General features: G+C 44.6%; 1 protein-coding gene across 2 annotated transcripts in view; it reads right to left on the minus strand.

The window, feature by feature from the left end:
- TPP2 (tripeptidyl peptidase 2) overlaps window positions 1–4,807 on the minus strand; it is a gene marked incomplete at its 5' end in the record, with an annotated part of 52,387 nt that extends 47,580 nt beyond the window's left edge. For both annotated transcript variants that reach the window (XM_084262308.1, XM_084262307.1), the window contains one exon: window positions 4,646–4,807. In XM_084262308.1, the coding sequence (XP_084118434.1) occupies window positions 4,646–4,807 (162 nt within the window). The remainder of the gene's footprint in view (window positions 1–4,645) is intronic.
- Window positions 4,808–12,748: the final 7,941 nt, after the last annotated feature.

Raw genomic sequence — 12,748 nt, forward strand, 5'->3', positions numbered from 1 at the left:
AGTCAAGGTCAGGTTGGACAGGGCTCTCAGCAACCTGATCTAGTTGAAGATGTCCCTCCCTGCTCACTGCAGAGGGGTTGGACTAGATGACCTTTAAAGGTTAGTTCCAACCCAAACCATTCCGTGATTCTATGAACTGGCTATATGGACCTATTTTTACAACTCTACATTAAAGACTCATTTTAAAAAAAAAAAAATCAATGATCTTCCCAACTCCTATACACTAACTACACTGAAAGTGATAAAAGCTTCTTGTTTAGAAAAGCAGCAACGCTTGCTGGTTTACTACCATTTAAATATTTGGTATTGTTGCCTTTTTTCCTCTATCAATAATTTTTATGCTAGACATAACATATATGGGAGGTAGTCTTGCTTAAATCATGCTCTGGAATTGTATCCTCTTAACAATATGACCAAGCTGTTTCGTATAAGCCACTCTCTGTTGATGCCAAAGACAGGAAGGGTCATGCTTTTATCACACATTAACAAATACGGATAAATATTTCCAAGGTCTCAAATTCTCATGGCTTATTTTAAAACAAAAAATGAAACCAAACCACACATGCAACAACAACAAAAAAGAACCAAACCAGAAAAGTGACAGGGAACATGCACCCTCCCCAACCTCCTAATAAAGTCAGGTTTAAACAACTAAAATAAACAACCCCTAAAACAAATCCAAACATCCCAGACCCATAGCAACCAAAAAAAAGGACACTCATTTAATTTCTCTCTTGAAAAAGCTTGCTAAGGACCAACTTCCACTACAGAGCCAACACTGTTCATAGAAATTCACATTCAGTTAAGAAAATTGCTAAAGCATGTAACCTGGTCAAACATCTACTGAACAACAGTTAAACAGTAGTGAAAATTTACTTGGAAACATGGTGTGTAGGCACTCAAACCATCTAATTTTCCAGTGTTTGTAATTAATGCCTTCGAATGCCAGTTTCCACTCACAGAAAAGTCAAGAGCTGCTCCAGTAATAAAGCAACTGCAAGCCAAACCTGAGATTATTAGAATCGGACATTTTTCAATATGCCTCTAATCAAAGTGAATTGCTCAGTGATTGAAACACAAGAAAACAAGAATGAAAACGTAATCCAAGGTGACCTATCTGAAATAAACAAGTTATACAACAACAGGTGGCCAGAACACAGATTTATGCCATTGCAAGCCTGGGTTGTTTTAAAAGTCATTTCCTAGCCAGGAAGGCAACGCACAACTCCTACGCCAAGCAGCTCTTTGCCTCCTAGCCCAAAATCAGGTCCACGCACACACACACAGGCTTGTACATTTAGAAGGAACAAATCAGAGCCTTTCAGTCAGACATAAGAAACTCAGAGTTTCAGGTGCAAGGTTCAGTTCCTAACGGCAGCGATCCAAACAGGTTCACGGTCACTTTGTGCAAGTAACCGATATGGCGGCTTCTGCTGACATGAAGTGCGCTGTCTGGCACGCTGCCGACCGGGTGGAACGCTGCAGTGAAATTCAGAGTTCAACTGGGTTTCCCTTTACAAGTCTTGCCATTCTGAAGGGAAAACAAAAATCATAATAAAACAATCAAGTGAACTCGATTAATTATCCTGAACTAATGAGTTTATTGCAGATAGAAGGTACGTTTCTTTTAAAATTTAGAAAATAAAGGCGTTTTTACAGAATTAAATATATGCATTTGTAACAAAGTCTCTAATCTCACCTTTAACATCATGTTTTGCCTACAGCCATTTGAAAAAAAAAGTCTAGTAGTTTGCAAGCCAAATTGATTTTGTTTATATATTTTAGTTTGAAAAAACATACTTTTGTGTTAGCTCTTTGTAAAGCAAATAAATTCACGCATTAAACGAGCGCATTAGAAATAATCTAACTGCATGGTTCTGGCAGCTGATCAGTACAACAGAAGTGGAGGAGCACCAGTAACTGTGACAATCCCAAATTAAAAGGCAAAGCCAGATGCCTATTTTTGCCAGACCATACAATGTTACCAATTCCAACTGACAGCTATTGCAGCAACAAGAGATGAGTAAGTTCTTCAGCACTTCGGTCACAGGACAGCTGATCGACATCACAAAATAATTATCAAGTAATTTTTATTTATTTATTTTTTTTAAAACTCAGTGCTGAAAAACAAGTCTAACAGAACTCACTGCTACTGCTAAAAGGTCATCTCATGAAAGTACAAGCTAATATTAGTAATCAATAATTCCAACAGGCACATCATAAAATAAGCGAAATTGCAAGAAGCAGACTTACCTGTTGTGAAACACAGCAAGGAGTGACAACAGCAACAGGGAAAGGACAGGGTGGGGTTGAACAAAGACTATATACACACAACCACAATGCTCCATTAAACAAACCTTATCTGCCCACCTAAAATTTCATCAGTTGCTGTGCCTGAATGAGGAATCACAATCCATGACTAAGCAGATAATAGGAAACAAATTATACCAAGAAGGAGGAAATGGGATACTAGCATGAAAGAAGCAGACAAACTGAACTTTACAGTTGGCATCAACAGGTGGAATGTGTAAAGCCACGGAAGACAAAATGAAAAGCATTCCCTAGAGGGCACTGGCTACGAAAGATTCAGAAAGAGAACTGAAGTACAAGTTAGGTTAACATTCAGTGTAGCCAAGCAAGTCAACCAATATAAAACTGAAATCTACGTGGGGAGGTCTGTTCAGCAGTTGCTATTCTCTCTGTAACTGCAAGTGTCCAGGGAAGACTATAAACTTAATGGCAATTCACTCATACTTTTGTCCCCGAATCTTCTTGTCTGTCATCAAGTGATCATATGCCATATGCTTGTGGTGTCAGTGCTTGCAAACCAAATTGTAACATCAATGATCAAAGGAACCCTACCCAGAAGTAAGACATTTGAGAGCAGCAAAACATGAACTGCTTTGTGTTGACTAAAAACACTCCACTACATTCAAAATAGGGTGGCTCATTTTGGCGTCTAATTGTTACCGACGTTACCTTGAACCCAAACCTGTAGCACCTACTAACCTTGCTACATGTAATGCCTTCTCTTCCCTTTAAGTTACTGAATCAATTCTCAATATTCTAACTCCATGCCAGGCCAAGAACTGACAAGTCTGACAGTAAGAAAAAGCAGCAGCAGGGAAGACAAGTGCAATACAAAAAATAAATTCTCCTGAGGTTAGAAACTATCTGTCACAATACAGCTACAACACTACAACACTAAGATCACGGGCGCTCATATGTAACCCAAGGCTCATAAGGCATAGTAAGGGACACTTTGCTCAGAACAAAGTTTCCCTCTAGTGCCTATAAACTCTTTTTTTTTTTTCTTTTTGTTGCTGACCACTCCTCGTTTATAACCTCTGGAGATTTAGGTTTTTTGCTCTGTCATATGAAAATGCACATCCCATTTATATTCACCTCTTCCCAGGAGTCTCTTAATAATTTCTGGTCTGCCCATGGTTTTCTCTTACTTGCATTTTGGCTAGCTTTCTTTAAGGTTCCTTGTTACTATTCCACTTACCCGCAACCTTTTGCCAAAGCATCAGTTTAATTCCATCTTAGATCAATTGAAATTACAGCTGTCCAGTCCCTCCCTCCCACCCTATCTGTCCTCTTCTTTCACCCTTTCACCCCCCTGAACCCCATAAGGGGTCATTTCAGAACACTGAACTAAAGGTCTGCCAGGGTCTGAATAAAATCTGTGCCCAAAGAAGGGGCAGTAACCAGCCCACGTCTCGCTCAGTTAAAAAATGAAGGATGCGCTACTAAAGCGAGTTACATACAAGCCTCCCTGAACGGTTTCTTGAGGCTTCCTTTGTCACATCTCAGAGAAGACACGTTGACAAGAAATTGGAAGCAGCAGGGACATAAAAAGCCACACACAAACTTAAGAGAACAAAGAAGCCTTAAGAGAGAAACAAGAGTTAAGAGAAAGTGATGAGAAACGCCAAAATTAAAATCACACGGAAATTTAAAAAACTGAGATTGAAATGATAATGGCAATCACTGTGCAGCCTGAGCTGCAAAGCCAGCAGATCCCAAAACAAAGCTGGCAGAACCTGATTTGACACAGACTGTTGTGGCACTACGACACAAGGAAAACACACTGAAAGACAAAACCGCAGCCTTCACGTAAAGGACCCAAGCGCTGCCTGTAGCCTCTAGCTACCTACTGCTGCAATAAAGCCAAGGGTTAACAGATTACACCAAGTATTGCTCTATGGTGAGCTCTAGGTGAAAGAAGACAACCGAAGAGATTCGGAGCGCCCGCGAAGGGCCTAAGAGGAGGATCCTTACACAAACACCCGAAGCGGCCGGTGCGGAGCCCTTGTCCAACAGGATTCCCCCCGCCCTTCCCGCGCTCACGGGTACTTAACGGGAACTGTAAGCCAACACACAAACACCGGCAAGTCCCCAGGGCAGCCCTGCAGCGGCCACCCCGGCTCTCGCCGACGCCTCGGGCCGCCCGCAGGCCACGGCCGCTCCCAAACGAACGTCCCCGGCCCCACACTGGCGCCCGTCCCCCCACTCCCGGGAGCGCGGCCGCCGCCCGCCACAACGGCAGCCCGGCAGGGCCCGGGTGCTCCCATCGCCTCCGCTCCCCGCGGCCGTGACTCAGGGCCGCAGCGCGGGCCGGCTCCTCCCCACCGCCCCTCACCTGCATGCCCGGCGCCCCCGGGTCCACGCCGGTATCCAGCACAGCCAGCAGCACCCCCCGCCCATCGAAGTCGGGGAAGCGGGCGAGGAAGGCGGCGGCGCCGGTCTCCTTCTTGGGCAACAGGCCGTGGAAGGGGAACGGCTCTTCCGCGGCGGCCGCCATGGCTGAAAGGGGGGGACGGGGCCGCGCGACACCCGGCGCGGCCGGCTACGGCGGGCGAGGAAGGGGCGGGGGGGGGAAGATGGGCGAGGCCAAAAGAGGGCGCGCATGCGCGCTGCTGCCCCACCAATCCGCGGGGAGGCACACCCTCTCGCGGCACCCGGCGGCGCGAGAGCGCCGGCACTGAACCGGCCAACGCGACCGCGCGGCGAAGTGACATTCGCGCTGGGGTCGGTGGGGCTCGCGGCGGAGGCAGCCAATCAGAGGAGCGGCGTGCTCCGCGCGCCGGAACCCGGGGCGGAAGGCAGCGCCCGAGGGGCGGCCGCGGGGGGGTGTGCGGGGCCGCGGGCGGCCACGTACCGCGGTGGCGGGGTGGCTGCTCGGGAGGGGCCGGAGCAGCTTCTCGGAGCTGCCGCCCCAGGCCGGCGGTACGTTCTGAGTCCCGCTTGCCCGGGGCCGTAATGGCTGCGGCCTCTTCTGGGCGGTTGGTGCCGCCTCAGGGCCCCTGCCTGCCCGCGGCCTGCGGCAGTGGCGGCGGGAGGCCTCCCTCAGGCACCGCTGCGGCGCGGAATCCTCCGGAGCGGGAACAGAACCCGTGTACCAAGACTTCTGCTTGTTGTTCCTCCCCACACACACCTTTTCTTTTTTCTTTCTTTTTTTCTTTTTTTTTTTTAACTGATTCGTTCGTTGTCAGGAGTAAAACCACGTTACGCGGTTGCAGTGCCTGCGGCAGCGCTGTCCCTTCGGCTCTGCAGGCAGACGCAGCTTCTGCAATCTGTTGCGCCCCAGTTCGGTGCGTGTGCAGCCCTTTAGCAAAAAGAAACAACAAACCCCAAGCAAAACCAAACACCCGAATCACCAAATCCAAACAAACAAACAAACAAAAATATCAAAAAACCCCACCCACAACTACCCCAAGGCTCTGGTGAGCTCCAAACAAATTTTTTGGTGAAGTAGTTCAGGGAAAAACCTAATCTTTGAAGAGAGGCTCTAGTTTCTAGCCTTTGAAGTCACATACAACTTGCAAAGAAAGCTGAACTGTCAAGTACCTGGACCTCAGTGCATGGAGAATGTATTTTAGAAGATGTCTTATTTACAGTGCCTGACACATGGCTTTTTAGCCATTTTTAACTCGGTAATGGTACAAACTGGTTGATAACTTGAGTATTGCTGTTTTCTCCATGCAAGTTTCTGTTCAGTGTTACACTGGGGGGAAGAAGGTGAAGTTTGGCTGCGTTAACATGTTCACTGTAAAGCAAAAGGAATTTTGGCTTCTGAGAATTTTTCTTCTTTTGCTGTTTGTTTTTGTGTGTGTGTGTGTCTCATGGGTCTGATGAGATTATTACTAAATGTTTGCCACACATTAATCTTCATTGAACTAAATCTGGCATTTGCTCATTCTTAGCAGAAAGTAAAGTACCAAAATAAATCTGAAGAGCACTGCCTTAAAAATACATATTAGAAAGAAAAAAAAAAAAGGTAAAGCTGTACCATATGTGCTTACTGTGTAACTCAATCTGCTTCCCTCTGGCTTTCAATCATCAGACAAAATTTTACATTTTGATGTCTAGATACCATGTGCTTGACTTTCTTAGAATACTGCTGGTGTCTCACAGTCATGTTCAGATTTATTTATATAAATTTTTCAGAATTACATAAAACCTTGACTGATTTTACTTCAGGGGAGAGAATTACTCTGACGAGGTGGTTATTCACTTATATTTAATGTCTATTTCACTGCTCATCTGAGTTTAGTTTTCCTTCTGTGTGCCACTGCTAATGCATCTCGATGGGAGATGCTTGTATTTCTGGCAGCACATTCCGATCAATAGAAGGCTAATATATCCTTCTACTACTATATTTTAAGACATTGAACTACATCACGTTCCCAAAAAGCTTCATGTCACATTCAGTAAACAAGTCATATGTTGCAACTTGGGGACATTTATTATTAACCCTGATAATTTGTGCTCTGTTCTTTTGCTTTGGTCACAGAGTTATACCACAGCTCGTCTAATTGGCAGGTACATTAATTGTACAGATACATGCGACTCAGTGATGTGCACTGCCAAGCAGCAGGGCAGGTTCTGCAGGAAAAATCAAGGTGCAAGGAAGGTGTGCCAAACAATCTTTTAACCCACTTTGCAGCAGTACCATGAGAGAAGAAAGAAAACCTTGTTTTGGCTACAGTCTTTAAAACACAACAATATAGTTTTAATTGTGTGTGTACCATTGCTTTGTTAGGACATGGGGTTAAGGTTGTGCACCTTACTGAGCCTTTGAAGATCTGAGATTTTCTGAATTCTATATCTAATTCTGAACTTCTCTGGTTTCTGATGTTTTGTTTGCTTACAGAGCTTGTTAGAGCAATTCTGCAACGTGTTTGTTGTTGTAATGGCAATACACACACTCACCACTCATTCCCCTTGCTCTGTCTACTGCAATAAGCAGGGCTTTGTTTTGTTCTGAGTAACACCAGTGCTGTTCCACAAAGTAAAGGCAAAAGTAGAGCTGCCGTGCTGAAAACCCAGAAGTAGGAGTTTGCCACAAAATGTTTTGAGGTAATATGGTTTGGTGATTGCAGAGATGAGGTGGCCTCTCTCAGGATCTCCATTTGCACAGCAGTTCATCTGGGTTTGCTGCATTAAATAGATTCCTATCTCCACATTTGGACCCATTTCAGCTTTTTGTATCCGAATCTGGGGACTGAGCCAAAGGGAAGGAGTAAGCGTCCGCTGCCACGTGCCAGTACGCTGATTTTCAAAGGTGCACAGCAGTTGCAGATCCCCTTGAAAGCAGTGGAAATGAGGGCTGCTCGTTTTCCCTGACCATCATTACTGTGGAACAGGCCTGGCAGCATGTAAATGTCTACAGGTGGCGAGATTTCCATGGGCATTTGATGCTCCATCTGGATTCAGCTTGGAATACTCCCAATATGGATGTGCTCCCAGGTCTGCTTATGAGAGAACCAGCAAGGCTGCTTCAGTGTTGACAGCACCACGCGATTTCCCCACCTTGCTCGTGTTTTAGGCCTGTCAGGGCCAATGATCCCCTTTGATGTCACGTGCAGCCCCAATGAGCTTCAGTTAAGAAGGTTGAGGATGCTTTGCTGTGCCTTCTGCCCAACGTTACGCCCCGAAGTCGGATGCTGGGATTCAAATGTGTTTTCTGTCTGAGCTTGCACCTTTCCTCAAACTAAAGGCACTAACTGCTGCAGGGTTCTCTCTGAGTCAGATGGTTCTGTTTTCCATGGAAGCGTCCCCAGGTGAACAGGAGACAGCATGACCTAATCTCTCACTAGTGCAGGCATTGACATGGATGGAGGAGTAGTGAGGTTATCATTTTTTAATTAACTCTGAATTACTCTATGCAAATTATCAGTTGGAGTAGAGCACAAGAACTCTTTAAATTTCAATTGCAAGCAATTACCTTAGTCACCAGGTTACAGATTTCACCCACTCATGTTTTCTTTCCACCCTGCCTCAGTTACAACACGTTGAGAGGAGAAATGAGCCTACCAGTTAGACAGGGAGAGGAGGTGTTTGATCAAACCATGTTAGGCAAAAAAGGAGGCACTTCAGTATTCTGAGTGAGTTCACTGACTACCAAGGCGTTCATCAGAGACTCCTCCTCAGTCCCACTTTATGAGAAAGGGTTAGCTTCAGTATTTATCTTTTAGGTTATAATGGGGATAGACGGTCCTTGAATAAGGAGATGCCAAGATGTACCGAATTCCTGCTCTTGCCTTTTGTCTCCTCATCACACTGGCTCCTCTTATTCCCACTTAAGTGTAAATCAGCACGAGTCCTCCAGAAGGAAGTTTCCCTTCCAGCCTGATCCTTGGCCATTTGCTCTCATTCATCTGCTTCTCCAGTCAGATGTGCTGGTGTGGCTTTGTGGTGGAGCAGATAAAGGAATAAATCTGACTGAAAATTACCCCACAAAAAATGGTGGGAGCATTTACCTGGGATAGGTTCTTGAGCCACCTCTGTCATGCCGGTGCAGAGTGGAGTTGATCCCTCATGGCACAGCACTCCTCAATGAAACTGGCCACGGGACTATGGCACGGCATGGGGAGCCCTGGCCACTGCATGTGTTCTGCAGCATGCTCTGGCAGGGAAGCTGGGTTTTCAGGATTTGGACTTTTTTTACCAGGCCTTGTACTGAGAGTTCCACAAAGTGGCTGGGTAACTCTAAGTTCTTTTGGTGCATCCATTTCATACAGATTTTCAGAGAAGTTTCAATCCCAGTACTTTTTGGTTAGTACAGAACAGTTCAGCATAGTCAAAGGTATCAGACTTTGGCAGTGAGCACTTTGACATTCTTTCTTCATAGTCAGAAAAACACATACCCAACTTTTGGTTTTGATAACAGATCTTCTTCCTGAAGAATGTATCCTCAGCTTTGACTTCATGAAAGCTACTCTCCTTGTTGGTTCCATCTTCCATGTTCATCCCTTGATAAATAGAACATCATTATTTACATATAAAAGAAGAAATCCTTGGTCAACAACAACTGGCTGCTACTCTCCAACATAATTGTGCTTGTCGGAGTTAGCAGAAATGAAAATTAATGAATCTTTATTGTTCTGTTGCAGACTTTTGAGGCCCAGATGATGGTTTTAGGCTGAAATGATATCCATATGGAGAGCTGTTCATATATTGCTTTAAACACTTCCTCAACAATGCTGCTTAAAAGAACTGAACAGTCCTAAAAATGTAAAAAGGGTTCATTTAACAAGACACGGACTTCAGTGAGAAGCTGCAACTGAAGTTCAGTACCAGCTGAATCTCAAACATCCAGTGGTCTTCTGTGACAACATTCTTAGTAGGGTTGTTTTTTAAAAAAGGTATTTCCTTGCGAATAGGGGCACAAAACCAAATGGCAAACTCACCTTTTATTTTCAGTGTAAAGAATGGCTCTTTTCCAAGTTCACTTTTTTTTGGTATAAAAAGAAGAAGAGAATCGTACACTCTGACAAGAAATGCCTACAATGAAAGAAGGCTGAGAAGAGATGGGCAAGAGTCATGAGCTCAGGGAAGAATCTAAGGAATGGCCACCAATTGTTGTAAGGAAAGCTGAACGTAGCACAAAGGGTGTTGAGGATGATCTTTGTTTTAGATTTCCAGCTGTACCAGTGGGCTTGAGTTGTGTAAACAGCTTTGCCTGTGATAATTAGGGGAGAGGAACAACATGGGTGGAGAAGTGTGGAGGCGACTCGGCCCATCCTTAATGTATAAGAGCTGAATGACCAAAAAAGTCAACCTGGAAGAGAGCAACTGAGTGGAGCAGGGTTCAACCTGCTTATTCCTCCCTGCAGACTGGGATGCCCAGCGTTGTAACCATGAGCGTACAGGGATTGGTAGCGGCAGTCGCGCTTGTATTGTCATCTGGCTGTGTAGGGCAACTACTATATTGCACTTGGGATTTTAGGACATTATCACTCTGCTAAAACTAAACCTTGTGTAACATCTGATATCTACAAATACGGAAATTTGGGAATATGCATGAGGCCCTCCTCATGCGGAATATGTCAAAGAACCTGCTCAGAGGGTACTGGGCTCTGGCACATGCCCAGTCGTAAAGGCCTTGAGGGCCACCACAGGAGGAAGCATTCTTCTCTGAATTCCCAATTCAGAATCACCCAAATGGTTGGAGGTTGTGTTTCGGTTGCAGAGTGACTTTCTAGAAACTTAGCTTCCCTAAGAAAGTAAGACATGCATTTTTTTTGCCCCACATTGGGGCAATTAGACAAGACATTTAAAGGAATGAGAGAATGGGATTGTCTAACTTACAGCTGTGGTTTGCAATGACCTAACACACAATGGTGAGTGAGGATCCAGCAAAAGTGGCCTCCATGATCCCGTTTTTTAGCTGGAGAGCATTCAAAGCCAAGGTAATATGTTCTGTTTAAGAACATGGGTGGAACTGAGACAGCCGTGCCTTCAGCACCAGAGCAGAGGTGCCAGGAGGCCTGTAAGGTTCTTTAACTATGCTGCAGAATGAGCAAAGAAATTGCTGAACACAAATATGTTCATGCTATTTCTAAAGCTGAGCGTGCAGATTAATTTTCTAGGTTTCTCTGAAGCCTGAAACAGTTTTAAGCCTTTTCCCTGTACTTGGCCTTGCAGAACATACAAAGACTTATAATAGAAGCTCAACGAATAGTGGAATGAATTATGGATTGAAATGTACGTATGTAAAAGCACTGGAAGAAACAGTACGAGGCAGAGGTTGAATAGCACCACATGCTGATAACCAAGGACGTGGTTAACATCAGTTAAAGGGGTGAACACCAGTGTTTTTTCCAGCAATACCAGAAGGCTTGAGCTCCAATGGGGCCACAGTGTGGTGATGCCTAAGCAGGACTTGATATGGCAGCAAGGCTGTAGCCACGAAGATGCCCAGATGAGGATACACGGGCCACAGGTGGCAACCTTCCCAAAAGTTTATGAAGGAGGAATCTTTTAAGCAAGATTCTGAGGCAAAAAATCACACTATAGTAAGTAACTTAAAAAGTGAGTAAAACCTATGTCTGAAACCCGTTGTCTACAAGAGGAATCCGGAAGGTTTTGTTAGGGGTTGATAGCTGATGTCCTTTGTTCCCAGTGTCACATATAAATGAAATTGGCCAGACCACTGGGACAAACACACATTGTGAACAGTCTATGACATAATGAATGAAAATGACCGAAACTGGTTTTGTGTAGCATAGGTGTAATTTTCTCCCCCGTGTGTCTTCACACTGATTTTTGCTGTAGTAAAGTTCTACAGTCACATGAGGACTGTGTTAACAGGGTGATTGCCAAAGCAGTTGGCATTGCAACAGAGCTTATTCTGGTACATGAAAGTCACTTGGGGGTTTTAGGCTTTAATTAGTCAAATTTTGTAAGACAACGCAGCTTCTTTCTTTTCAAATTTATGAAGGTAAATACTCTTGTGCAAGTTACACTATGTCATGTTTTAACCTCAGCTGACACCTAAGCACCACACAGCCACTTGCTCACTCCCCCGCAATGCGATGGAGGAGGGAATCAGAAGGAGATGAGATAAAAGCAGTTTAATAGGTAAAGCAAAAGCATAGCACCTGAGCAAACAAGACAAGGCATTGATTCACCACTGCCCATGGGCAGGCAGGAGTTCAGCCATCTCCAGGGAAGCAGGGCTCCATCACAGCTAATGGTGACTTGGGATGGCAAACACCATCACTCCAAATGTCCGCCTCTTCCTTCTTCTTCCCCCAGCTTTACATGCCAAGCATGATACCATGTGACATGGGATATCTCTTTGGTCAGTTGAGGTCAGATGTCCCTCTGGTGTTCCTTCCCAATTCCTTGTGCAACCCCCAGGCTACTCGCTGGTGGGGTGGGGTCTGGAGCAGCAAAGGCCTTGGCTCTGTGTAAGCGCTGCTCAGCAGTGATGAAAACATTTCTGAATTAACATGGTTTCCAGCATAAATCCAAAACATAGCCCCTCTATTCCAGCCAAAACCAGCACACACTTAAAAATTTAAGAACAGCAATTCAGGCTTATTTATGATGCAATGTAAGTTGTATGTCCTTACAAGCCATTTCTGGAGATTTTCTGTACCTGCTCAAACTCTAAAGCTCCATCTTGGAAAGGTAAAAAAATATCTATCTGCATGCATACATATATTCATATATTCATATTCCCTACTATGGAAATCAGGAGCTTTAACTTTTATCTGAGAAATAACTAGTTCACTTAGAAGTAAATATGCGAGGCATTTGAAGCTATATTTTCTTAGCCAGGAACTAGGCAATAAACCAACAGAGAATATTCACAGATTTTCCTGTAACCACTTTTGCAACATCATTTGGCAATGCTTTTTATTATAGATGAGCCTGAAATAAAATGGAGGCAGCATGTGTGAGCCCCAAAGTTCTAGCTTCTGTCTCTGTAAAGGACAAATCTGAATGCCAA

Source organism: Gallinula chloropus (assembly GCF_964237585.1).
Source record: "Gallinula chloropus genome assembly, chromosome: 1".
Classification (NCBI taxonomy): domain Eukaryota; kingdom Metazoa; phylum Chordata; class Aves; order Gruiformes; family Rallidae; genus Gallinula; species Gallinula chloropus.